The 27,496-nt window shown below is 49.9% G+C and overlaps 3 protein-coding genes across 9 annotated transcripts in view; all 3 read right to left on the reverse strand.

Annotated features, from left to right (window-relative positions):
* Nucleotides 1-8,773, reverse strand: part of Tnxb (tenascin XB) — a 57,098-nt gene extending 48,325 nt beyond the window's left edge. For all 5 annotated transcript variants that reach the window (XM_046467954.2, XM_046467952.2, XM_046467950.2 and 2 more), the window contains exons 1-3: nt 8,576-8,773; nt 2,553-2,942; nt 366-2,204 (exon numbers count right to left, since the gene is read on the reverse strand). In XM_046467954.2, coding sequence (XP_046323910.1) covers nt 366-2,204; nt 2,553-2,931 — 2,218 coding nt within the window. In that variant the 5' untranslated portion in view covers nt 2,932-2,942; nt 8,576-8,773. The remainder of the gene's footprint in view (nt 1-365; nt 2,205-2,552; nt 2,943-8,575) is intronic.
* A 5,313-nt stretch (nt 8,774-14,086) lies between these two features.
* Nucleotides 14,087-25,451, reverse strand: Atf6b (activating transcription factor 6 beta). Of its 2 annotated transcripts, none has more exons than XM_046467941.2 (18): nt 25,299-25,451; nt 24,841-24,920; nt 24,634-24,712; nt 24,274-24,365; nt 23,635-23,770; nt 19,920-20,005; nt 19,641-19,776; nt 19,423-19,554; nt 19,140-19,273; nt 18,169-18,354; nt 17,987-18,078; nt 16,609-16,788; nt 16,330-16,437; nt 16,055-16,136; nt 15,839-15,909; nt 15,534-15,645; nt 15,311-15,395; nt 14,087-14,780 (listed from the first exon to the last, which is right to left on the reverse strand). In XM_046467941.2, exons 1-18 carry the CDS (start codon nt 25,402-25,404, stop codon nt 14,551-14,553), a joined length of 2,127 nt encoding a protein of 708 aa, XP_046323897.1. In that variant the 5' UTR covers nt 25,405-25,451; the 3' UTR covers nt 14,087-14,550. The 2 variants fall into 2 exon arrangements, with proteins under 2 accessions (XP_046323897.1, XP_046323896.1); XM_046467940.2 differs by having other exon boundaries at nt 25,290-25,396.
* A 415-nt stretch (nt 25,452-25,866) lies between these two features.
* On the reverse strand, nt 25,867-27,430 carry Fkbpl (FKBP prolyl isomerase like). 2 transcript variants are annotated; one of them, XM_046467920.2, is made up of 2 exons: nt 27,265-27,430; nt 25,867-26,978 (listed from the first exon to the last, which is right to left on the reverse strand). In XM_046467920.2, the coding sequence occupies exons 1-2, from the start codon at nt 27,270-27,272 to the stop codon at nt 25,892-25,894; spliced, it is 1,095 nt and encodes a 364-aa protein (XP_046323876.1). In that variant the 5' UTR covers nt 27,273-27,430; the 3' UTR covers nt 25,867-25,891. The 2 variants fall into 2 exon arrangements, with proteins under 2 accessions (XP_046323876.1, XP_046323877.1); XM_046467921.2 differs by having other exon boundaries at nt 25,867-27,015.
* Between the last annotated feature and the right edge of the window lie 66 nt (nt 27,431-27,496).

Below are 27,496 nucleotides of genomic sequence, written 5' to 3' on the forward strand. Positions count from 1 at the left end.
CCACACCAAGAGGCCCATCTGACCTTCCCCTGCTCTCTGTAGGTGGGGAAAAGTTGGTAGAGGCTGGAACAGGGCTTGGGTCTCCCTCATCTTCCCATCTCCAGGAACACAGAATCTCTTTACAAGCAGCTAAAGGGAGCCCCAATCCGCTCCTCAGAGATCTGAAGCCCAGTCTCACCTGATGACTGCCTCCCCATAGTTCTGCTTTTCTTGCGGGACTCTGGCTCCTCTGACTCCCACCCCTCTAACACCTACACCATCTCCCTCCAGGTCTTGGGCACCCAAGGCTTTAGGTTTTCTGGATGGCTCTTGGTCCTAGAATCCCAGTCCTTCCCCAAACATATTGGAGAAGACTGCCCACTCACCTTCCCCACAGTCCTCCCCGGCATAGCCATCTTGGCAGAAGCAGCTACCCTCGCGACACTCTCCACGGCCACGACAGTCCCCAGGGCATATCTGGATAGCACAGTCAGGGCCTCGGAAGCCCTCAACGCATACACATTGACCTGCGCGGCACAGTTCCCTGGGGCCGCAGCCCCCTGGGCAGGCGCTGGCGGGAGGCTCTTCCTGCCCACAATCCTCACCACCATAGCCCGTGTGGCATATGCACACTCCTTGAACACAGCGCCCACGACCCTGGCAGTCAGCTGGGCAGGTGCGGGTGGCACACACGGGGCCGGTGTAGCCTGGGTCACACACACAGCGTCCTTCCTCACAGCGGCCGCGTCCGTGGCAATTGGAGGGGCAGGTGCGGATGCTGCAGTCCTCGCCTGCATAACCCTCCCAGCAGGTGCATACACCGTCCTGGCACACGCCGTGTTGGCTGCAGTCTCGTGGGCACCGCCTTACACCGCAGTCCTCACCCGAGTAGCCGTCGTCACACACGCAGCGCCCATCTAGGCACTGGCCGCGGCCTCGACAGCCCCCAGGGCAGCTGCGTGTACTGCAGTCCTCGCCTGAGTAACCCGCATCGCACACACACACGCCATCCTCGCAGCGGCCATGTCCGCGGCAGTCTCCAGGACACCGACGGCTCCCACAGTCCTCGCCAGTAAAGCCTGGGTTGCACACACAGCGGCCGTCCACGCAGCGCCCCCTCCCGCGACAGTCTCCAGGACAGGCACGCGTGCCACAGTCCCGACCCGTGTATCCGGGCCAGCACACGCAACGCCCACTCTCGCAGCGGCCACGACCACGACAGTCCCCAGGACAGCTGCGCACACCGCAGTCCTCACCGCTGTAACCCGTGTTGCACACACACACACCGTTCTCACAGCGCCCACGTCCTCTACAGTCGCGCGGGCAGGCACGGGCGCTACAGTCAGGCCCGGTATAACCCGGCCAGCACACACAGCGGCCGTCCTCACAGCGGCCCCTTTGGTTGCAGTCGCCAGGGCAGCTACGCACGCCGCAATCGTCCCCGCTGTAGCCTGCGTCGCAGATGCATTCGCCATCCTCACAGCGCCCACGCCCCCGGCAGTTGCGAGGACAAGTTCGGGTGCTACAGTCCTCGCCTGCGTACCCGGGCCAGCACACACAGCGGCCGTCCACGCAGCGCCCTCCCTCACCACAGTCCCAAGGGCAGCTCCGCACGCCGCAGTCTTCTCCAGTGTAGCCAGGGTCACAGACGCAGCGTCCGTCCTCACAACGCCCTCTCTGGCTGCAGCCTCGAGGGCAGCTTTTCACCCCACAGTCCTCACCAGAGTAGCCAGGATTGCACACACAGCGCCCGTTCTCACAACGTCCTCTCTGGCTGCAACCGCGAGGGCAACTTTTCACACCACAGTCCTCACCAGTGTAACCTGGGTCGCACACACAGCGTCCGTCCTCGCAGCGTCCTCTCTGGCTGCAGCTCCGAGGGCAGGAGCGCTGGCCACAGTCGGGACCTGAGAAGCCTGCCCTGCAGACGCACACACCTTGCACACAGCGCCCTCGGCCTTGGCAATCCCCTGGGCAAGAAGGCCAACCACAACTTGGGCCGGTATAGCCGGGGAAACACACGCAGCGACCTCGGACGCAGCGACCCTGATCGTTGCAGTCATCGGGACAAAACCCGGATTCTGCAGGAGGGGAGGAGGGGGACATCCCAGACTCTGTGGGGTCGGAGCAGGTGGGTCCACCCCACCCTGGCTCACAGGAACAGGCACAACGGCTCAGGTCAAACACACCATGAAGGCTGCAAAGGCTACGAACATCTGTCTGGCCTAAAGTGGGAGAGAGAGAGACAGGCCTCAGTCTCTCTGCAGGGAGAGAGACTGAGCCTACATAGTATGCTCCTGTGCCCTCCTCCAGCAGGGCCAGCCTCATTTCATAAGGCCAACTTAGTTTCCAGTTGCTTAATGACCTTATCAAATGCTTGGGTTGACATCTAGCCCAGCTCCACTCCCCAAGTTGTGCCCTGGGCTGCATCCACCCCTTCTAACAGCAAGGAAGGGGTGCCTTTTTGTAATTCACACCAAGATCCAAGATCCTTTATGGACTAATGATGCACCCAACCCTAACCCTCTTCTCCACCCTCTCTTCTGTGCCTCCTCTTGTGATGACCAGCTCACCTGTGCCAGCCTGGGCAGCAGCAGGACAACATCCCCCAGTGCACTGTTCCTTGAGCCCCTTCACCAACTCCTCCAAGATCTCTAGCCGGATTCTCAGGGCCTGCACCTCTGAGGCAGGGACAGGGGGCTCAGTGCCTGGGGGACAGCCACAGCCAGCAGAGGGGGGCAGATTAATGCGATGGGTGAACACCACTTGCTTTTCCCCTCCTTCCACAGTATGCTCGTAAAGTTGAGAAGAGGGGCTTCCTCCCCCTGGTTGGGGAGGGGGCCGTGGAACTGGGAGTGTGACATTCGACCGTGGAGAGAAGGGGCCTGCGCTGGCTGTGCCCAGCAGTACCAGGAAGGTCAGACTGGAGGTTAAAGGACATTGGGCTGGCATCGCTCAGGAGGCTGCAGGGAGAGAGGGCAAATATGAGAGCAGCTTCAAAAGGAAGGAGACAAAATGCATCACCCCCTCTTCCCCAACACACCAGCAGTCCCATCACTCACAACTAATCTACCCAACTCACATATTTGTGAAAATTCACATTCAGCCCAACCCCAAGAGATACTTTCCTGGGCATTATCTGGTCTCTACCACTCTTTGTAATGTCATTTGGTTACCTTGTTCTCCTTTATAAAAACTGTGTTCTCCCTTCACAGGCAGAGTGATCTTTTATTTGTCACAAGTGCTCGAAGTTTACACTAGCCTAAGGGCTTTGCACTGTTATCTTCCCTCTGTCTAGGATGCTCTTCACTCCGTTTAATTTTGTTTTTGTTTTTACCACTGAGCTACATCCCCAGCTGGCCACTTCTAGTTCAAATCTTAATTCATGTGTCATTGACCCTGAGAGTCCTTCCTTATGCTGGGTCAGTAGTCTTCATCTCAATGGCCTGTTTATGTTCCTCATGGAATTTTCTGCTGCCTTGTTTTCTTGTTCTTTTGTCTTTTCCCACTACTATAATGGGTGCCCTTTTGGAACAGGGATCTTGACTGTCCTAGCACTGCTGTGTCCCTGTCCCTAACAAACTGATGTGTTGGTAAATGTGCCACCCAATACATAGACATTGAATGAAATTAGCAGATGAGTATCTAGGGCCAGTCCTTCACCAAGCACCTGGATCCCAGCTCCTGTAGTCTTTCAGAATCCTTAAGGTATAGATTATTTTCCCTTCTTCATTCTCAACTAGATCTTTCCCATCAGTTTTTTTTAATAAGTTCATATATCTCCCATTTAAAAAAAAAAAAAAAGCCTCTTCCTTGGGACTTACATTATCAAGTGCCAAGATTTATTATAAAGTTGCAAGAATAGTCACATGGAAGAAAATAAGAGCCAGAAAAGACCCAAGCACACATGATCACCTGATTAACGACAAAAGTGCCTCTGCAATTCCTCCGGAATTCCCTCCTACCGCACTTCCCCAACCAATGGGAACTCTCCAGGAGTCCCGTAGCAGGCCTAGGTGGACAGCAGGAATCTAATATCCATAAGAATGCAGATCTTAACATAATCATATCATCTCAATGGCTTGCTGGCGTCACCTTTCAACCAAAAATGCCATGCATCATATTACTTGGCTGTGGCTCTTAGCACTTGGCATCTTCTCTGAAACTGAACTTATGATTGTCTTTCCCATATCCCTTCCCTCCCAATGCACCTCAGGGCTCTATTATTCATCCAGTTCTATTAGCAGAAACCCAATAGCTCATTCAATGCCACCATATTTCATCATACTTATCCACATTTTCTTATAAACATCTCTTTAATCATTTCTTTCTTTCCCTCTTACCATCATTATAGTCCAAGCTAGTATCCACCTCTTGCCTAACAATGGCCATTGACTTCTAGCTGATCTTCCACAACCCTGCAAAGGCAACCAGATGTCCCTATTTTCCTTGGAACTCTTAAGTGTCTCCCCTCCAAATTATCTCAGAACAATGATAAACAGCCTTGCATCACCTGGCCGCTGTTGACTTCTCCTACCTCATCTCCCTTCTTCTTTCCACTCCAGTTCCACTCGCCTTCTTTAGGTCCCTCATATTCCTTGTGCTTCATCCTGATCCCAGACCTTCATATACACTGTTCCCTCTATGTGGATTACTCTTCCCTTCTCTCTTGGCTTCCAGATCCTTCAAGTCTCAGCCCTATATCATTTCCTCATGAAAGCCTTTCTGAACAAGTCAGGTCCCCCATCATGTGATATCACAGTACCATATAATTCCCAATTGCAGCATTTATAACAATTTGTGATCAGACACAAATAGATATATGATGGGATTATTTTATTACTTTCTTGCCTATTCTCAATCTGCCCATTAGACCATAAGGTCTATGGGGCAGTCATAGTAACTGTTCCCCCGACCTTGTCATCTGTATCCTTGCACCAAGCACATAACAGGTGCTCAATAAATATTTATTCACTATAGGAATGAATGAAAATTTCAATTTAAGCTCAGGACTAGCATTAAGGCTGAAGTCAAGAATAGGACCAAGGTCAGGGCTAGGACCACGGACAGTGTCTGGGAATAGAAATTAGTTAGAAAGCAGTAGCCAGGGTAGACCAGTCAGAGACCAGAGTTGGATGGATCCTGGAAGGATCAGATGGTATAAGCACTTTAGAAAACTGTTTGGCTGAATTTACTTGATTTAATAAAGCTGAACATATGTAAACCCCATGACCTTGCAATTCCAATCCTAGGAATACAACCAACATAGCACTACTACCCAGAATAGTTTCAAACTGGGAGCTACCCACATGCTTCACATCAGCAGAATGGATTAAATAATTGTGGTTCATTCTTACAGTAGAATAAAATAAGCAATGAGAAGGAACTACAGCTAAATGTAGTAATATAGATGAATCTTACTAAAAGCTTGAGCAAATGAAGCCAGACACACAAGAGAACATGCTAAATAATTCTATTTAAATGAAGTTCAAGAAGAGAGGATGGTAATCTATAGTGTTCTGAGTCATGAATATGGTGCTCATGGTGCGGGTAATGACCAGATGGGACATAGTGGGAGAATATAGAATGCTGAGAATTAATTAATCAATTAATGGTACTGGGACTGAACCCAGGGTTTGGTGCATACTAGGCAAATGCTTTACCACCAAGCTACACTCCCCGATACTTTTAAAAAACATATACTATATATATAAAAAACAGTGCTGGAAATCGAGCCCAGGGAAATCTTATTTCTTAATCTGGGTAATGGTTATTCCATCGTGTTTGTGGGATTCACTGTGGCAAGGGCTGGGACATAAAGGAGATAGGGGTTTGAGAGGCAAGGAGGGAGGGAGGGTTCTGGAGAATGAGGGAGTACAGAGGAGTGGGTCAAGCTTCAGTTCAGGTAAAAGTTGAGGAGTAATGTTGGCAAGTGCCAGCTCTTCTAGACTAGAGGGACTGGAGAGAGGAGGGCAGAGTAGGGCAGCGGAAAAATGAACTAGTAAGGGAAGGTGTCACAGCTGAGGAGGCAAGGGACTGACCCCCCCCTCAATTTACATATTTCCTGCCTGCCTCTGAGTCCGAGAAAAATGAGTTTTCAGGGCTACAAGCCCCCACAGTCCCCCATCAGCCATCAAGACACAGACGGGAACTGGACACCAGAGACAGTGTTTCCACAAGGAGAGGCACCTCACCTCAGGTAGCCAAGGCAGATAAATCTGAATGTAGACAGCCACCCTTTTCTGTGCCCCAGCCCTTCTCAGGTAGAGGTGTAGCTTTGGGTATCAGGTGGGTTCTGGCTTAAACTACCTGTCATTCTGTGTCTAAAGCTGTGCAAATCATCCACATACCAACTATGATGGTGCATGCACAGACAAATATGTAACACAAATAGAGATATTCACAAGTGTTCATCCACAAATACAAATATGAACATGCTTGTGCATAAAATACTTACATCCACCTATAAAGCCTGAATCTGTAGAGGCACGTGTACACAGTACACACCATACTCACACTCAGACACACAACCTCCCCTCTACCTAGCCATTGAGTGATGACCAAGAAAGTTGATTTCTTGCTGGCTCAAAGGGCAGCTGTGAAAATGAAGAACTGAACTGAACAGAAGGGAACTGCACTCCTAGGACTCCTCCGAATTGGGAGGCGGAGGATACATGGTCCCTCTTGTATTCTCTGACACTGCTGGAGGCCTCTGGGAATTCTCCAGTCCCTTTCCCATCCCCCATCCCCCACAGGATTCAGTCTCTTTCCCCATGGGCATGGAAGGGAGTCTCTGTAGCAGGAAGGAGTATACAGAATCCATTGCCTTCTCTGGAAAGCTGGTCTAGAAGACAGGTGCAACCCCCATAAACCATTCCCAGAGCCTCCTTCCCAGTTCCCTCCCCTTCCCTTCCACCACCACCCCTCTAGCTACCCACTCCAATTCTTGGAAAATTCTGACTGTTCTCTTTACAATGGGCAAGCAAAGAATTTGGGTATCTCTTGTGTCTCCCCTCTGTCTCTCCCAAGTGTGGCTGGTTGGGGGCAATGTGGCCTCACCCTCTTGGCATTCTTCCCACAGTTGGAGGACTGGTAGGGGTAGGGGCATCTTCCCAAATGTGACTCAGCATCCCTGGTATTTGGTTTTGTGGCCAACTTTGACACTTTGCTCATCAGGGACTCTAGGACCCATGGGGTGTGGAGGGGGTGGGCTTCTATGAGGGATGTGTCAGAGACTGGGGGGTTCTGATCCCATCCTAATTCCTCCCTCTGCCCCTCCTGTCACACTCCCAGCTGAATTTGGCAATGAGGGGTAAAGGCAGAAGGAGTCTAAGAGAAAGGAGGGAAGGAGCACAGGAGCCTGAGATATTGGATAATAAGCAGGTGGGAAGAGAGTACTGGTAAGGGAGAGTTGGGGACCTAGCTGCCCCTTATCCTATAGAGTCAGCTGATGGGCCAGGAGAATGGAAAAACTAAGACAAAAGGATTTCCCAATCCCTAGTGGGAAAGGTCAGGAGGACAGTGAGAGACAGGAAGGCGAGTTCTGGTTCTACATTAGTGGCCAGGATTTAAGTAGAAGGAAGTTTGAGGAATTGAGGTGCTGGATCTCAAGGGATTGGAGACAGGGCCAGGGAAAGAGGGGAGGGGGCTGGAGGTCTCGGAAGTGGAGAAGGGTGGGACAGGCGGCAGCTGCGGTGTTTCCTAGTTGCTTCCCAGTAGTTCCCCTCAGTTCCGCTTCCAGTTGTTTCTAAGCCATTAAATTCTTTCCAGGCGAGATAAGAGGCCCGCCCGCCCCACCCAGGGTGTGTCACGTGCATTAGGGGGTGAGTGGGACGATTCCGACTGAGCAAAAGGAGACTAGAAGGGGACGGCGGAGTGAAGACAAGAGTGCTGTGCCCCTCCAGGGACATCACTCAGCCATTGCAGCCGCGGTGAACTGTGAGTCATGGGTGCAGCGCTCCCGGCCAAGAACAAGCTTCAGGATCATCTCTGTAGGCTTTGTGCCCTTCCCAAACCAGAGAGTCCTCACTTTGCCCCATTTCAGCATTTCCTAAAGGCTTAAGACTCCCTAGGGCTCCTTCCCAGGTTGTGAAACCTCCGTGCTGTCATCTGGGGAGTCCCCGTCTGGATGCCCAAAGCTCCCTCTGGCACCTCTGGATCTGGCTCAGCCACTACAGTCCCGGCAGTTGGGATTTCACCCGTACTTTCCTCCTGAGGTTCAGCTGTTCACCAGATCAGCCCAGCCTTGTCTTCCCGGCAGCCTCAGCACCTCACTGATAATCACCTTTACCGTGGTGCTGTTCTCCGAGTCCCTGGGTTTGTTCCCAATTCCTTTCACGTGCCTGTATGGGAACCATCCAAACCCTGGCACACCCCACCTCCCACAATCACACTGTCTCACCCTCCAGATATATCCTCTACAAGGAGTCTGATCCCAGTGGATGTCCCTATTTCCTCTGTCCTGAACAAAAGTCCCTGCCCTAGGAGAGACTCTGAGAGCTCTCCTGCCACACCTTTGCTGGGGTGTTTCCGACAGATAGAAGTGAAATCCCTATCTGTCTACCCATCGGTGTCTCCCTAGGGCTCTGTTCCTTACCTGGGCAATAGGGCAGCTGCTGTGCCTCTGCACCTGCTCTGTCTCCAATCCTGGGAAAGAAGTGTCTCAGAGCAGGCCAGGGTGGACTCCCTTTGGCAGCCCTAGACTCCCCGGAGGTCCCCCTCACTTGTCCCCTGCAGCAGAGGCTCACCAAGCCTGGACCAGACTGACTGTCGATCTGGGCAGCGACAGAGAGAAGGAGGGAGCCTGCAGTGAGCAGGGGGAGGAGAAGGGGAGGACCAGCATGAGGTCAGGGAGGGGAGCGGAGATAGGGCAGGTCCTCCCACCCCTCCTAGACACCACCCCTCCTGTCCCCCTGCCATCATCCTGGCTCCCTCCCTGTCCAGGACCACAGAGTCCCACCATACCCTTGTCTCACCCACTTCATCCTGTCTCAACTTCTCATGTTCTTTCCCCATCCTATTTTAAACTCCTCCCCACCCTAAGTTTTGCCCAACCTGACATTCGCTATTCTTCCCGCTAGTTCTTTATTCCCCATCCTTTCCCCACCTGTGGCCCCTTTTCTCAGACCCAGTTTCTTTTCTCTGCCAACACTGTTCCTCATGGCCAGTCCCTCTCCTGCTCCTTCCCCAAATTCCTTTTCCACTTCTTCCCAGATGCTGCTCCAATTGGAATCTCACCCTATCTGTTGCTAGCACAGGCTCCTTCATCCCCCCAACTATTCTCCACTGGCCATGCAGGGTAGGGAGCAGAGGTAGGAGCAGGAGATAGGAGGCAACCTCCCCTTTAACCCTAAAACCTCTGCCATGAGAGACCACCCATGGGGTTCCACATCCACCCCACCTGCCTCCATTGCTCCCACCTGTTCCCTCTTCCCCAGCTTACACTGACACCAAGCTGCCTTTCTGTCTGCTCTGACCAGTCCCTTTCCTGTTCTCATTTTCCCACCTCAGCAAATTCCTAGAAAAATGTGTGAGACTAACTAGGCAAGTGCTTGACTGAACATCAGGGTATATGTGACGTGGGAAGAAGTAGGGGTTGAGGGGAAGACAGGGAAGGAAAACCTGAGGTTAGGGGCAAGTAAAAGGATGAAGAAAAGAGCTAGAGCAGGAGGCACATATGGGTGATGTTGTGGAAATGGAGAGGTGATGTTGTAGAAGGCAGAATGGAAGGGAATTAATGCCTGGGGAGCAGGGAAGGGAGAGAAACAGGGGCTGGAGGAAAAGGGCATGTTGGTCTCAGGCGAGACAGAAAGACTGATCAAGCAAACACACCCCACATTAAGTCTGTTGGGTGTTTCTCTGGCCTCATTTTCCCAGTGCTGCCCTGTTAAGGGGCTAAAAATGGGACTTCCGTCACAGAGAACTGTTCACACTGAGGAAGAACCCGACCCAGGCTCTGTGGAGGATAGACTCCTCTCCACCCCTCACCAACAAGGTGTACCTTGGCCAAGTAATAGGTGATAGTGAAGGAACTTAGAACAGGCATGTGTTGGATGCCACATGTGATTTGAGGCACAGGTGTCTGCACCTCAGGTCAGAGATCTAGTCACAGATGTACTGGGTACCTGGGTCTGGGTATGCTGGCACAGCATGTGGCTGTGGCCACTGCCCACTCAGCTCTGCGTGGCTGAGAGCAGAAGCACACATGGGCTCTCTCATGGGTGTCCCCGTGTATGTCCGTGTGCCTGGGTGTATGTGGCTGTTTTTTTCCTGGCTTTGATGGGAAGGATGATGTCAGCATCTTGGATAGAGCTGGACTAAGCTTCCTTCCTCTGTTTTGGCCTGAACCCTCAGAGCCATGAGTAGGTACCACCTTCTCCCAGATCTCCCAGCAAGCAGTGGGGAAGACAAATCAAAGGCAAGGGAAATTGCACAACCTGGGGAGAGCAGATTGTAGAGTATGGATTTTTTCTCTTGACACCCTCCAATTTCTATGGTTATATCCATTCACCCACCCCCCCAGGCCCTGTCTTCTTTTCAGTATTTAGAAAGTATGGTTATTTAGTCCAGAGAGTGGTCATGAGACTCTGGAGAGAAGCAAAAACCAAAAGTATGGCCCTAGGATGTTTTGGAAGCCCACCTCTGGGGACCGGATGCTGGAGTCTGAGACAGGAACATGGGGTTCCAGATGTTGACAAGCTTATGAGGCATTTGGGAAAGCCACTGGAAGCTTGATGTAGTTCCAGGTTCCAAAATAATGACTGCCTAAATCTTGACTCACCTCCTACATTTCAGTCTCCCAGGAGTCCAGGCCTTATAAACATTTTGCTTCTCTTCAGAAAAGCACTGAGCCTTGCACAGCACAGGTGACCAATAAATGCTCGTCAATATTGAATTGTGAAAGGACTCTGGGGAGCAAGTGTTTGGCAGGGAACCACAGGTGTGAGGGCAGGGAAGCCCTCTGGTCAGGTGTTGGGTTGGCTTCACTGAGGTGTCCTGGGTGGTAGGTGGAGAGGTCATGGTGTTTTCCAAAACTGTCCGTGTGCTCTGACTGTTCTCAAGGTCTTCAGCTGGTATCTTCAGCTCTGAGCCTCCATCCTTGAATGATCCTCCAAGTTTCTGTCCTGACCTCAGGAGGTTATAGAATAAAAGATATACATAGAAGAAAAGGGAAAAGAGAAGAGAAAGAAAAGGAAGGGCAATTGAGGGCAAGGGCTTGAAGGACAGAGAAGGAAACGAAGAAGGGAGGCCAAGGAGGCTGTGAGCCAAGGAATCAGCCCAGAGAAGGAAAGATAGGAAACATTTGTACTGGGCTTCCGTTTACAAAGCAGCTTCCTACACAGGCATTTTATGAATCCCACTTTGTAGATGAGGAAATGGAGGCTCATAGACATTATGTGGCTTGTCCAAGAGAATTTGCTAGTAGTGAAAGTGGGCCTCACCCCAGTTTTCTGATTCCAAAGCCTACATTCTCTCCCCCTTCCCCAACAGCTCCAGGAAAGGAAGGGGTTGAAAACAGAAACAAGCAAAGTAGCTTCTTGAAGAACTTGCGGAAGAAAGCGTAAAGAAGCTGGATTTTTAAAACTTCTTTCTGTATCCAGTTATTGTATAGATTCAGGGAGAAGAAACCGCCTAAATTGCATATGGGGTAGGATGTCCAACATTTATTACAGGGAATTGAAGGCTGGGAGATGAGGATGGGAATAATGAAAACAGCCTGAGATGGGAGAGAACTAAGAGGCCAAGGATGAACAGGGGCTAGAGAGTCATGGAAAGAAGGGTCTGGACCCTTAAAACTTCCTTTGCCCAGAGACATGGGTGTGGGGAGAAGGGAGGAGGGAAGACATTTCTATCCCGTGACAAAAGAAAGTCACACAATTGTTTTGTTCTCTGCTCTGGGGCGGGTGGGCGCCTGTATTTACCAGAGGGACTGAGGTCGCTGTGGCAACCACACATCTGGGCCCCGGAATCCAGATGTGCTGTATCGAGAAGCCATAGCAGAACGATGAGGCAAACATTAGGCTCCCCAGTCCTGGCCCCCACAGCTGGGAAGAGGACAGAGGACTGGAGCGGGAAAGTGAAGAGAGAAGGGGGGAGGAGAAGACTGCAGCGGGGGAGAAGAGAGGAAGTAATGGAAAGGGGCAAGGAATGTGGACAAAGGAGTGGAAAGGGAAATGGGGGGGTGGCATGAAAAAGGGAGGAGGCATGCACGGGGTCAGCAGCAGGAGACCAGAAGACCAAGAAAAAATAAGAGGAAGAAAGACAGTGAAGCAGAGGGAGAGAAGGGGAAAAACAAAATGCAAAACAAAAACCAAAACAGGAATAAAGGGTCAAAAGATGTGATAATTTGTGCTGCGGTGGAGGGCCAAAAAAAAAAAGGCAGGCAAGAAAGAAGCAGAGAAAAGAGGAAGGGAGGGACAATGGTGTCAGGGAGTCAGGGACCACAGAGAACAAAAGGTGGGGATCCAGAGGGAGGAAGCAGGAGGTGGTAGCCCCCAAAAGCAAAACTGATCAAGAGGGACTAAGACAGGAAGGGAGCAATGAAGTGCAGGAGTGACAGTGGCCTGGCATGCTGAGGTAGCCTTGGAAGGGGCTGTGGACAAAGGAAATGGAAACCCACATGGGCTTGGAGGGCAGCAGCCAGGAGCCTGCCTTCACCCCCAGCCCAGGCATACCCAGTCTCCACAGTTCTCCATCCTCCCTGCTACTCCACTCCCTCAGCCAAGAGGTATGAGGCCTGGTTCACACCAGAGTGCCAGCTATCCTTGGCCACTTAGTGGAGGGGCAGCATGCCCCATCCTATAGCCTCCAGCATGAGATGCCAGTGCTTGAAGCACTTTCTCCAACTGGAGTCAGGAAGGAGGAGGAGCTGTAGGACAGTTGAACAGTGATGGACCCAGACGGGATAAAATGAGAATAGAGGGGGGAAAGGCAATGTAAATGGGGAGAGAAAGAAGTAAGGCCTGAGGGAACGGTGTGTCTACTATGGAGTGAACACTGAAAATATCATCTTTCATCCTCACCCCACCAGAAGATGTAGGTAGGAATATCACATCTCTCAGATGAGGACCCTGAGGACAGTGTTTTAGGACATCCACTAATAAAAGGCAAAGCGGAGGAGCCCAACTCAGGTGATCTACTTCCAAAATCCTGGTTCCCATGGAACTTACTGCCTCTGTAGGGCTTGATAAGGCTCTAGGGACCCTGGTGCAGGAAGCACAGCTGAGGACCAGGGCTGCCCTCTGGAGGGAGGAGAGGTCTAGTTCCTGGGAGCCCCCGTTCCAGGTTGCCATAGTTATCCAGTCTGTTTTCACCCCAAACACAGTATGGGCGGGTGGTAGGGAGGAGGGAGAGCCTGGCTGGACACGTGAGGTTCTTCCTCCCTCCTTCAGGCCTGGGCTTATGGCCCAGGCAGCCCCTGTCCAGTCATCTGGGCGTGGAGCCCAAGCCCAGCTCACACCCTCCAGCTGACCCAGGACACTCCTGCAGGGTCAGGCCTGAGGCACTGCTGGACAGGGGCAGCTGGAGGGGGATTTCTTCAAGTTGGGCTCAGACTCAACTCCTCACTTTGTCCCTCCTCCTAATTAGAATACACAGTCTTTTCTGCCCGACCTCCCCACCAACCCCCTCATCTGAACCCTCAGATCCCAGTCCCTCTGGTTTAGGGCTAAGAGGATGCCAGAAACATGCCCCTTTCCTCCCAAATAGCACCCCTTTCTCCAATGTGGCCCCTCCTTCCTGGGCTCAGGGCCCTCTGGCCCCAGCTCCTGTTGTTTGTGTGAGCTGCTCATCCTGGAAAGCAAGGGGAGGGAGGGAGAACCTGCTGGAGAGCAGGGGACCCTGAAGGGTGTGGGGCCCCCTGTCCTTCCTGTTTACTCAGACACATTCCAGGGATCTGCATCCTCTAGTCTGTCACGCCATAGACATCCCTGCGAGACACAGACATACCCCAGAGTTACAGGGGTGGGGCAAGGGGATGACATGAGGTCTGTGATCCCACACCCACCCCACCACCAGCAGTGTCTTCAGTGCTTGGTTTTGTGATGCTGGCTCTACAGAAGCCACTTTTCCCAAAACTCCCCATCATGAGCCAGGAAGGCAATCATCATTCCTTCAACTCCCTCCAAGTTGTTTATTTAATAACAAAAAAGAAGATACGCACACACATAAATCTAATCTCCCTCTACCAACCTTCCTTTACTCCCAGTAACTAGCTCCAAAATGTAAAAATGTCCCTTGTCCCACCTGGGGACTAAATTCCCACTTGTACCCTCAAAGAGAGAAACAAAAGAACAGAATATGCAGCAGCCCACCCACCCCAAAACTGAACATCACTCAATACTCTCAGAGAAAGAAGCAGGGACTAGGGGTTCATGGGAATGAGAGAAGCCCTATATTCTGAAGTGGGGTGAGAAGAGAGATGAACCACCCAGCCCCCAAATAAGTGCTTAGCCCCTGTCTTTCATTTACCAGCTGCCGCCAAACCCAGGGATCAGGGGAATTTGAAACAGTCCCAATTGGTCACACTGTACCCCCCACCCCACCCCCAATTCTTAGTGTGAGTTACAGAGGTCAGGGATGATTGAGGTAGAGGGGCTGGTGGGAGGCCTGGTGGGCCTGGCTGGCTGCAGAAGCTGGCAAGGGGCCACCTGTGGCATTGCCCGAGGTTGGGGACGGCTGTTTTCGGAGCGAGGGGGGCACCGTGGAGGTCTTGATGTGAATCACCCTGGTGTCCATGACCTCACACTCGATCTGCATCATTTCCTCATAGTCCCCTGGGGCCCCCCGGCCTGATAGGGTCTCTGTGAGAAGGGGAGAGTCAGGAAAGAGGAGAAAGGGGAGGCAAATGCGGGGCAGAGGTGTGGTCAGAAAAGTTATGGTGAGTAGGGAGGAAAGGAAAAGGCAATGGTACAGAGGTGGACCCATAACAGGGGTGAAACGGGATGGCAGGGATGGAGTTTGGTGCAGGGAGGAGGAAAGGGGTAGGAAAAGAAAATGATATTGATGGGGGAGGGGGTCATAAAAGAGAGGATGTCAAGAGGAAAAAAAGGACATGAGTCTAGCAGGTTCCCAGCCCATGCCCTCTGCCCAGCCACCTTCCCAAGCACCTTCACCAAGGAGCACCCACCCTTAGCTTCCTCCCATTATAATCTTCTGAGTTTTGATTTTCTCTCCACTTACTTCCTGCTTCTTCTCACCTCTGAGCTTAGCATCTCTCAATGTCCCACTCTTCTTCCCTTCTCCCTCAGCTGCCCTGCTGGATCTCCCTACCAGAACTTCCTCCTTCCTTGGTTTCAGGACCCCTCCCTACATCCCAGAGGGAAAGAATTACCATTGGGGGCCATGGCAGGCATCACCAGGGACATCTTGGGCCGAGAGGTCTTGTTGTGGCTGATTGCTGGTAGCAGCAAGTGGTCCTAGGGAACAGAGGGGCCAGGCTGGGAGGTGGAAGAAAAGATGCCAGAAAACAGGCACTCCAGCTTTACTCTTTATCTTCCCATTGAAGACAGGTTGCTAGAGAGTCTGGGATGACAGACAGGGGCAGGAGTACTTACCCTTCGGAAAGAGACAACATAAAATGTATCTTCCCGGCGGTCAATCGCATCCAGGAACTCTGGCTGTGAACGATCTGGGTGTCGATAAATCTGCAGTTGGCCCACAGAATCCCTAGGCAGGTGGGGAAACAGGATTTGGGAGGAGTTAAACCCAATGCCCACTTCCCACTGGGCCAGGATGAAAGAGTATGAGAGACAGAGACCTCAGAGGATAAGTGGGGGATAATCTCTTTGGTGACAATGCTGACAAGCACAGTATGGCTCTTTAGAGTAGAACCTCACTTAATAAGCACTCCAGTACTCACCTTTCTGGGAGGTCAGGAGGTTGGGTGGGGACTGCCTTAACTGGAAGTGACTTCTTCCGTAGCTGAGACTTCTAGAAGAAGAACAGGTGGCCCCCATCTCACGCCCATTCCTCTACTTCCCCAAACAATTCCTGAAACCTCCACAACAAGATGTCTCCCCAGAACAGTTAGCCCTTTTCTTCAAGTGGCCTCCTTGAACAATCTTACCCATCCTACCTGTCTCTCCTGGGTTTTCTGAGGGACCTTCCGCCGGCCCCTCTCATGGCGCTGGACCCAGCCACTCAGCTCATCGGCAAGCCTAGAGAAGCACAGCAGGGTAAACATGTCTGGGCCAGGCCTAGATGCCCTAGATGCTTTTCTGTCCTGCACACAGGAGTGAGAAGATAAGGCAGGGGAGCTGGTGCTTCAGTACATGAGGAGAACCAGGAAGTGGAGGGCCTCTGAGCTTAGCATCTCTCTATAGTCAGAGCCTAGCCCTGACTCCCCCATACCTTAGGGATTCGGTTCGGTTGAAGTGCCGACAGTCAGAGGAGAGAAACAGCTGGTCTAGGTCTCTCAGTAGTAGTTCCTTGGCACCCCCAGGGAAGGCTGTCAGGTTCCTGGAGTGAGGCATGGATGAAGCAGCCATCAGAGACTTCCCATTACACCCACATCAACGAGGAAGGTGCCAGTGGCAGGAGAGTAGCTTCGGCTCCCTCTTCACGCAAAAGTGCTTTTAGGGAGAATACTTGCTTACACCCACAAAGGAGATGCAGCTTCTTTCTCCTTACCTGAAACTGGGCAAGCCTTTTGAGCTAGGCTGCAGCTCCTCAGGGGCCTGGGAGGATCCCTGGAGGGGTTCAACTCCATGAACTGGCTCATGCTCTGAGAACTCCAGCAAGTGTCTCTGGGGTCGAGGCTCCTCCCCGCTCATCCAAGGAGAGACGGGAGCTGGAGGAGGCTCACTGATACTATGGACAAAGAAGGAAAGAGCAGGATAAAGAAGTCCAGCTTATCAAGTATCTACTTAAGAGTAAGGGCTTGGAGCTGGAGTTGTGGCTCAACGGTAGAGCGCTCATCTAGCACATGTGAGGCACTGGGTTTGATCCTCAGCACCATAAAAAATAAATAAGTAAATGTCCAACTATAAGTAAAAAATATATATATTAAAAAAAAAAAACTCGTAAGGGCTTGAGGGCTAGGGTTGTGGCTCAGCGGTAGAGCGCTCGCCTAGCATGCACAAGTCCCTGGGTTCGATCCTCAGCACCACATAAAAATAAAATAAAGATATTGTGTCTACGTACAACTAAAATAATAATAATAATAAAATATTTAAAAAAAGAGTAAGGGCTTGTGGCTAGGGTTGTAGCTCAGTGGTAGAATGCTTGCCTAGCACATATGAGGCACTGGGTTCATTCCCCAGTACCATATAAAAACAAATAAATTAAATAAAGGTATTATGTTTGTCTACAACTAAAAAACAGTAAGGGCTTGCCAGATGTGGCGCACGCCTGTAATCCTAATGGCTCAGGAGGCTGAGGCAGGAGGATCACAAGTTTGAGGCCAGCCTCAGCAACTTAGCAATGCCCTCAACAACTTAGCAAGACCCTGTCTAGGGGGCTAGGGATGTGGTTCAGTGGTTAAGTACCCCTGGGTTCAATCCCTGGTATCAAAAATAAAGAGTAAAGGCTTTGTAGTCAGATTGCCTGGATTCCAGTAAGACCAAGTCACTTCATCTTAAGATGGGAATAGGAACCATCTTTACCTCATAGGTCCAGAAAACAAGAAAAAGAATGCTTAGCCTTGAGCCTAGAACTCAGTAAGCCCTTAACAGTCACTGTTTTGTTTGTTTGTTTGTTTGGTGGTTAATAGGGATCAAATCCAGAGCTCTGAACATCTCAGGCAAGTACTCTACCCATTGAACTACATTCCCAGTTCAATATGGATTATTTTTATCAACATTATCACCAACATCTATCTATTGTACAATGTGCCATCCATGAAGGAAACAGTGGAGCAAAAAGACTGCTGGATATACCACCATTGCTGAGGACACCAGAACTGTTTGTGTACAAGTGGAAGGAAACAGACTTGGCCAAAGCAGGCAATCTAACAGTTGTGAGGGTCAGCTCCACCCAGAGGGTTCTAGGGAAATGAGTAGGGTCTCACCTGACAGGTCCAAAGTTGAAGGCAATAAAGAGAAGGAAGACCATGATGCAGACCACCTTCCTGTTTCCAGATCCTAACTTGAGCTCGCTGTTCTAAGGTGCAGAAGGAGAAGTAAAAGAGACAGGATGTCATCGCGTGGAGCCTGTGTTGCAACCCATCTCCCAAGGACAGTCCAGTCTGACCTCAGCCAGCAGGGCCTCCAGCCGCCGCCGGAGGGCAGCATTCTCCCTACGCAGCTGCTGGTTGTCTGCCAGCACTGCCTGCAGCCTCGCTTCCAGCCCCTGCAGATACTCTTTCTTCTTCCTACGGGACTGGCAGGCAGACTCCCTGTTCTTGATCATTCGTTGCTGTCGCTTCAGCAACTTTGCCTAGGCACCCAGAGAGGAGGAGGCAAAAAGAAAATGATAGATGAACTGGAAAGGGGGACCAATGGCCCTAGGCCTCAGGGACTAACTACACAAATCTCCTAAGGGCCGTTCCTACCTTCCACCTCCTCAGCCAGAGGGGCTTCCTCCTCTACTAAAACATTCCAGGGAAGGAACCCTTCTCTCAACCATTCCCTATTCCCTCTGTCACTCAGAGGAGGGAGAAATTAGACTGCAGGAAGAATTTCCTCCATCCTGGTAAAACCTCTTTACTTGGTGGGCCTTCCTTCTTCCCAGCCCTTGTTTACAGAGACCAAGTTTAGCCTTGCACTTGCACAAAGTTTAGCCTTGCACTCTGACCTCCAGGATCATCTATAGGTCTACATCTTCACTTTCTGCTCCCATATCTTAACTCCCTCCTCATCCACCATTCTCTCCAAGAGAGACTTCCCTTATCACCGTGTGTGTGTGTGTGTGTGTGTGTGTGTGTGTGTGTGTGTGTGGTGCGGCAGGGGCAGGGTACTGGGGATTGAACCCAGGGCCTGTGCATGCAAGGCAAGCATTCTACCATCTAAGCTACATCCCCAGTCCTCCCTCATCCCTTTCTTTCCTTTTCCTTTAAAAAAAAATATATATTTTTTAGTTTTAAGTTTTTATGTGGTGCTGAGGATCATACCCAGGGCTTCATGCATGCTAGGTGAGCACTCTACCACTAAGTCACAACCCTAGCCCCCTCTCTCTCGTCCCTTTGTATCACTAGCTCTACTCCTCTTCTTCCCAATACTTACATCCACTTCAGGCGGGCAAGAGTTCCCAGGCATAGGAGCTGGAACAATGCTTTTCCTCTCAGGCCGTGGAACAGTGGGGGCTGGCCCTTCAGGCTGGACTCGAATAGCACCTTGGATGAGGACAACTGGGGACACTGGGGCAAGTGAACAGGAGGTCAGAGAGCTATGAGTTACATGGGGTCCTCTGTCTATCCCTGCACCAAAGCACCCAAGGACTGGGTGCTTCCATGGCTGGGAGCTCTCTGACCAGGTCAATCCAGCCTGCCTCCTCCCTCTTTGGTACCTGCGGGTGGCTGGACAAGAGGTTGTAGAAGGACAGTGGTGCTAGGAGGCACGGATCTGGGTGGCATCTGGACGGTGGTTAGCACCACAGGTTTGGGCTGCAGTGGTGGCTTCCTTGTGGGTGGGGTTTTGCCTAAAGGAAGGTGAAAGAGAGGAAGATGGAATTTCAGGACTGTGGGCCTCTTACCAAGGACCCCAGGGGTCAAGAGGCCCCATTACCTGAGGAACTATCAGGGGATGGACCCATGCTGATCTGGACAGCTCCAAGTGAGGGGGCTGGAACATCCCATAGGAGGCACCCTGAAGGGGATGGGGACTCTGTCTTCACTTCCAGCACCTCCTCTCCTATAAAAGCCTATGTGGGGCAGTCCAGAGAGATGTTAGTCAGGAGGAGTATCAGATATGTCAAGAAGAAAGAGCTGAAGAGAGAAAAGCTCTCACAGCCATGAAGCAGGAAGGGCTCAGAGGAGCTCCAGGAGGAAGGGAAGTTATACTTACCTGGCTGGGGGAGTCTGCCGACAGCAGTGAAGCCTCAGAGTTAACAGAAGAAGATGGAGAGACTGGTTCTACCTTGGTTTGGATATCTGTGGGGTTGCAGGAAGAAATAAAAGCAATAAACTTAAATAAAATAAAAAGAAAAGAAATAAATTTACCTAATATTATCTGGTAAATATTGAAGAGGAAGTGGAAGAGGGTTCAGATGGAGAAATGAGTTATTTCTCGTTCTACCTACTACTCTGGCCAGAGGCAGGCAATTCAGAAGGGGCCAGAAGCTGCTACCCTGATGATTCGTCTTCTACCTTTCTTCAGTACTCTTTCTCCTTCAGTAGTTTCTCTAATTTTTCTTATTACTGCTAGTTTTCCTCAAGGCTGTTCTTGCTATTCCCTCTTTCTTTTTCACAAATCTTGTTCATTCACATAGCAGAGACCCAAACAGAGTCTCCAATATTTACATGGCCCATGTTCCTGTCTTGCCGTATTTCCACCCAACCTGGCCTAGAGTACCTCCCACACTAAGAACTACCCAGCTTGCAAGTGATCTATCACTTGCACCCAATCCTGACTTGCAAGCTGACTTCTGGTCACTTACATCTTCATGCCCCCATGTACCCAAATTCAACTGGCTTTAAATGAGGCTCACTGCTTTTCCTTCATACTAGTTCCCTTTTGATATCTGTTAGCTTCCCAGCCACTAAATTACAAAGCCTCAGGCACTTCTGAGCCTCCATAGCTTCTGTTAAATCTCTTCATATTTTGTTGATAACTCCAGGAAAACAAATGTAGGACCCACATGGCTTAAATGAAACCCAGATTCAGGTCAAAGGGCAACAGTTCACCACTACCTCTGTTCACACCACTTATTTGCTGCTGGTAAATTATGATTGCTAATACTGCTATTTAAAGTTTATAATTTATATTTTGGATACTTAATAGTCATATGATATACATTCCAAAAGAACAAAGGGGAATTCAGTGAAAATTAAATTTCCTTCCCTTCTCTGTCTCCTACCCACCCAACGTCCCTCCTCAGAGATCACTGCTATCATTATTATTTCTGCTGCTGTTATTATTTTTGGCATTGAGAATTAAACCCAGGGGTGCTTTACCTCTGAGCTACTTCCCAGTCCTTTTTAAAATTTTTTTTTTACTTTGACACAGAATCTTGCTAAGGTGCCCAAGCTGGCCTAGAACTTGGGATCCTCTTCCCTTAGTGCCCCCAAGTATCTGGGATTACAAGTATGTACCACCTGAATCCATGAGGTGACCACTATTATTTGTGTGCTATAGCCCTCATAAAGCTCTCCAAATGCTGGGACTATGCTCCTATCATAGTAATGGATAAAGTATAGGACCTTGAAAATACCTAAAAAATAGGGAAGAATCTGACTTTAATAACAATGTGCTTTACCAAGTCACAGACAATCTTTGTTGCTAAAAGTCTTTCAATTCTTATTGTGTGTGCCCTATTTGTAACATTTAATAGTCTGCTAGATATGATCTGTTTGTCTTTCTAAACTACTCTCTACCCTTCCTTGAACTGCTGAGGTCCAGGAAGAAAATCTAAATGGATTGCAGCAGTGGACTCCCTTGCTCTCCAGCTTCTTGTTGGAGTTCAACCAGGCAAAAGGCACTTTGAAATAAAAAGTCATCATGTCCAACATTGAATTAATCCTCTTCCCTGATGGCTTCTTGGCCAAGATCAAGTGTAGTATCATCTTCCTTGACCAGAGGATTCCTGCCTTTGCAGTCTCCATCCTGCAAACAGTACCCTCAAGCACTGTAACCTGGCAAGTCAGAAACCGAGGCACCCTCTTTGAATCCTACCTCTCTTCAATGCCAAGGATCACTGAAGTTCATCCCTTTCATTTCATTCTTTCTCAAATCTGTCTTCTTCTCAGCATTGGAATGTTTTCTCTTGATTAATGGCATGAGTTTCTTCCTTAGTCCATCTCACTATAGTCTTCCTCTCTACAATCCATTCCTCTTTATTTTACTTTTATTTATTTATTTATTTTTGTGGTGCTGGGGATTGAACCCAGGGCCTTGTACATGTGAGGCAAGCACTCTACCAACTGAGCTATGTCTCCAGGCCCCAGAGACATCTTTATAATCCTATGCCTTCCCCCTCACTTAGTTGTTCAAAGGCTCCCAACTGCCTTTGAACAAGAGGCCCCTTGCCCACTTGGTCCCCTAGCCTCTGTAGGTCTTCACCTTACTTACATCCACTCCAAAGAGCTGCAGGGTCCTCAAATACTCACAAGTCAACCCTCTCATCCATCTGGTTTATTTCCATATGTCCTTCAAAACTCAGATCAGTTCCCAAACATGAAAATGATAATATTTGAGGAGATGAAAATGCTAACTACAGGCTGGAGATGTGGCTCAAGCCTGGCATGCGTGCGGCCTGGGTTCGATCCTCAGCACCACATACAAACAAAGATGTTGTGTCCGCCAAAAACTAAAAAATAAATTTAAAAAAATTCTCTCTCTCTCTCTCCTTTCTCTTAAAAAAAAAAAAAATGCTAACTACCCTGATCTGATCATTATACATTATATACATGTATTATACTATACTCCATAAATAATTTATGTCCATTAATTTACGTCCATTAAAAACCAAAACAACAAAAAAGGATAAAGTAAAACAAAACAAAATCTCAGCTCAGGAAACCTTTCTTCAGGAGCAAGTCCCACATCCAGCCCCATTCCGGTTAAGCAGCCCTCTCTCATGAACTTTCCTCCTACCATCCAAAGATCTTTATGCTGGAATGACCACAGCTATACTGACTCATATTTGTCTTTCTCTCTACTATATTACAGAACTCTTAAGTCAGTGTGGTGGTCACATCTTTTTCATCTTTGCTTTCCCAACATGCTGTCCAGTATCTAGTATGAATTAGGTACTCGATAAATATTTGCTAAATGTGCTTTTGAATAATAAACTTAAAAATCACACACAAAAAAAGCACAAATGAGGTTAACTGTAGAATCTAGGGGTTAGATATATGCTATTCCAACCTTTCTGTATGTTTGAAAATTTTTATAATTAAATATTGGAAGAAGATGGGTAGAATGGTGCTCTGGAGGCTGAGGCAGGAGGATTGCTTGGGGCCAGGAGTTCAACGTTTGCTTGGGCAACACAGCGAGACTTCAGCTCAAAAAAATAAAAATAAAACAGTTGGGGTAAAAATAACACAAATAAATATGTCCTAAATTGTCCACAGTTTTTTAAAATGCAAATTAATGGTAAGTTGAATAATACAACAGAACACTAAGAACAAGAAAAAGAGAAATCATCGATATCAACACCTTTGCTTCAGTTTCTGAAAATTTTCCCTTTCATTCCTGGCCCTTTTCCTTGCTACCTGCTATTTTCCCACCCCACCTTGTCGTTCCTGTCCTATTGCCTACACCCACTCTTCTATCTTTACACATACACAGAAGTAGACTACCTTGGTAAAGCCCCAAAACTATGGCAGCTGCCCCCTACTCCTCCTGCTTTTACCAAGCTGGGGATGGAACCCAGGGCTTCATATACACTAGGTAAGTACTCTACTGCTGAGCTATATCCACAGTTCTTTTTATTTTGAGATAGTGTCTCCCTAAGTTGCTGAGTCTAGCCTTAAACTTGTGATCTTCCTGCCTCAGCCTCCCAAGTAACTGAGATTACAGGCATGGGCTACCATGCCCCTCAGTGGCAGGTTGTTATTACCTGAGGGATCATCAGAGGTGGAGCCCACGGTAATCTGGACAGTTTCAAATGGGGAAGTTGAATCATCTCCGAGGAGGCATAGTGGGGGTGCTAAAGACTCTGTCTTCACAGGCAGAACTTCCCCTACTCCAGGGACCTAGATGAAAATCGGGGTGGAACAGGGAAGCAGAAAAGAGGAAAGAAAACAAGGAAGGTGTTGAGAGTAAGAGCAAAAACAGAAGTTTTAGAGCTTGTCAATTATCTGACAATTATTGTGGTCTGAATGGTACTGAGCATCTCTCTAAGCTGTCTCTTGTCCTTTGCTTTTTCTTTCTACTTTCTTCCTGGGAAGGCTGATAAAATTTCATGATTTGGAATATTGCTATACAGTAGACAACTTGGGCAAGAATAGCTCCAGAATTCTCAGCAGTAACACCTCTCTTCTTCCCAGCCCCACATCACTGCTGCCACATATCTCTGTATATAAAAAGACTCCATTTTCACTTCTAGACAACTAGAAAGGAATATGGAAAATGCAGAGGCAGAAGAAGACACCTCCCTCCACTTCATGACTCAGAGCAAATCATTTCCTCAGCATCCATGGGTAAAGGGAATGGAGAAAAGTCCCTGCAACACAGAGTAGGAAGACTGTTCTCTCACCTGGCTGGAGGGCTCGGTGGAAAGATGTGATGATTCCGAGCTGAGGGAAGAGGAAGAGCAGGGGGAGGATGGCTCAGACTTCACCTGAAGATCTGGAGGAAAAGGGGTTAGATAATAACCAGGAAGCAAAGCCTGAGAAGAGTCTAAAAAGTGTTGAGGGACATGGCAGGTGGGGAGGTGGTAGAGATATCTCCACAAGAGCATGGAGGAAGGAACACACAGAAAGGATCAAAGGAAAAAAGAGTGCAGAGGCACTTATGGGGAGGAGGTGTGAGGACTCAGGGGATGACATAGTTTCTAGAAAACAGTAGGAAGATAAGGGATTCTGGAAGGCTGAAGCAACCACAAAGACTATCTTACCTGGAAAGATAGGCAGTGGGTCCCATGGGGGCTCAGGGGGACTGGCATCCATCCCCACATCCAGGGAGCTGCTGTCAAACTGAATAAAGGGGGATATCACAGAGAAGGAATGTAAGAAAATAGAGATGACTCTGGTCTTGAAACAAGTCATAATTCTGGGTCCACTCCCACCCACCAAGGGTTAGAGAAAGGTTAGGGGAGCAATACCGGGACATCCTGCTCCACGCAACGGAAGAGCTGCGTCGGCTCCTCGGCCACTTCATCCAGGCCAGTATACAAAGGGCTGTCTACAAGCAGTGCGGAGTGTCAGGAGGGTCGTCCAACCGCCCAGCCTACCGATCGCACACAAGCCCCCGCCCCATCCCTCATTGGCTCTGCCTGGCCAGACCCACCGCCCGCCCACTTGAAAAGTGATACAGCCAAAGAACTTCAGCCCCTCCTTCCCCCAACCCCGGAACAACTCGACATTCCCGTTGGGAGCGGAGGTCTTCCCCAACTCCTTCATCTCCCGAAACCACGACCCCCCCCCCCTGCTCCGCCCTCCTTCGGACGGTGGATTCCGTATTCGCCCAGCCTTTCTCTTTGGCCTTCGCTTCCTTCCCGCGTGCCTCAGGGACACAGTTGGCCATAGCCGTCTTCCCTCCCCGACGCCTCACTCCGCACACCCCAGTCCTCCGGGCTCAGCAGGTTGTCAGTGAAGAAACGTGTCGGGTCTGCAATCTCGCTGAGGAGCATCAGCTCCGCCATCTTAGCCCCCCACCCCCCGACCATGAGACGGTTCCCAAGGCCCGCCTCTCCCCATCACCAACTAATCAGTTGACTATTTTAAAAAAGGGGGGGATCCCGGAAGTCCTACCGACCAGTAAAAAACCTGGATGCTGAGCACATGAATTGAGAAAAGAAATGGCTATACAGGCAGGGCCAATGGGAGCACGGCGGTGGAAGTAGTAGTTCCACGGTAGCTGGCTGTAAAACTGACGCACGCGCCAAACAGGCCCCAGCGACAAGGAGCCTGGGACATGTAGTTCCCAGGATTTAAAGGTCTAGCATCTCCCCCAGCCAGTCCTAAGTTTAGACTTGAGATAACTTCCTGACGTCTTCGGAGATAAATATGCTCCCCCAAGATTGTCTGAGAACACTGCTATCTCCCCCAGCAAGGCAAAAAAATTATAAATAAGATATGGGCTGAAACCCTCCCACTGGGCCCCTAAAAATCTCACAGAATAGACACAATTCACAGGTTCCTCTTAACTTTTAATCAGACAAACATCTTGCGCAGACCCTGAGCCAGCCCTGCATCCTGTTTCTTCCCCTGAATGACCACCTTCCCCAACTCTTCCTGGGCTGCTCGGTTTTTGGGGTCTACTGCCAACACTTTCTTGAGGTCAGCCGTTGCTTTTTCCAGGTTACCAAGGGCAGCCTGGGCAACCCCTCTACGGTATAAAGCCTTTAAATGGCCAGGATCCCGCTCCAGCACCCGATCACAGCTCTGGGCTGCCAGCTGGGGCTGCCCGAGCAGCAACTGACAGGCAGCAAGATTGGCATGAAGAGCAGTTCGTTCTGGAGGACCAGGTGGGGGTAAAGTGAGCAGCAGCCGAAGAGCCCGTCCATAGCATCGGGCAGCCCCTTCAGGGTTTCCAGCCCGAAATAGTTCTGAGCCCCTTGCATGTTCTTCTTTGGCCAGGGCCTCCTTCTCGCTGATCTCCAATTCCCAGGAGTCCCGGCCGTGAGTGAAGGAGTCCAGAGTGAGCCTGAAAGGAGGCCCAGAGTGCCCAGGGAGCTGAAGTTCTGCTTCCTCACCTTGACACATGGACTCTAAGCATTTCTCTATGAGTTCTCCCCAAGTTTTCTCCCTCCAAGGCCCAACACCCACAGTTAGCTCTGTCCAGCCTTCTGGCAACCCTGACCCTAAAGGGAACCCCAAAATAAGTACCCGGCAGCGGGAACCTAGCTTGGGTTTGTCCAAGCCTTGGCCACGGATTATGATCTTCTTGATAAAGCTCCCATCAGGACAGTACCAGACATCCGATGCTTGAAGGAACTCTGGCATCTCACGAGTTGATTCATGAGATTTTTCAGAGTCTCCTTCAAGTCTAGTGACCAGTTTTTCAGTCCCTTGAGGATTCTCTATAAATTGCCTGGCTGGATCTGAACTCATTTTCAGCTCAAGGGTTTCAGTAGGAAGGTTTTGGGTCTGCTGCCTAAACTCAGTAGTTGAATCAAAGTTTTCCTGGGGGTTCCTTTCCCATTGTTGCTTCAGTTGAGAGGTGTCCTTCTCTCCCGTTGGATTTACTGATGGTGTCTCCATTTGTCTGCCTGGTCCCTTCCACTGTGAATGAACAGTTCTGATTTGAAAGGAACAGATCAGGTTCAGGTCAGCAACTGAAAAGAAAATCATAACAATGCTAATTGCTGGAGTCCTAATTTAGACTCCGACTCGTTCTTTCTCATCTGAGACCGAGGCTCCTAGTCTGAAAGTATCCCCTCCTCCGCTTTTATTCCCCCGCTCCCAAAATCTCTTGTCTTCCTCAAGCTTCGGTTCCACCCAGACCAGATTCAGAACTATAAATTCCACAATTCCCTACGGTTCGAGTAGCTTCCCTACGGACACCCGATGAGGTAAAAAACTACCTGAACATCCAAAACACTTAGCATGGTGGTAAGAGCCGGATTACTCGAATCTTCTCTCCTTCCGAAGCTAAGTGCTTACTGATTATTGTCCTCGGAGTCTAGTGCTGGACTCAGAGGACTGCCTAGAAGCTAGGAGCAGCTGATACTGACAATTAATGCTGGAGCCCGCGAGACTTGCGTAACCAGTCAAATTTCTGGCAGCCAATCGGGAGCGGGGATGAACCTGTTTGGC

This window comes from Marmota monax, unplaced genomic scaffold, assembly GCF_021218885.2.
Source record: "Marmota monax isolate L192 unplaced genomic scaffold, Marmota_monax_Labrador192_F-V1.1 WCK01_AAM20220418_F8-fsc00404, whole genome shotgun sequence".
In the NCBI taxonomy this organism is placed as follows: domain Eukaryota; kingdom Metazoa; phylum Chordata; class Mammalia; order Rodentia; family Sciuridae; genus Marmota; species Marmota monax.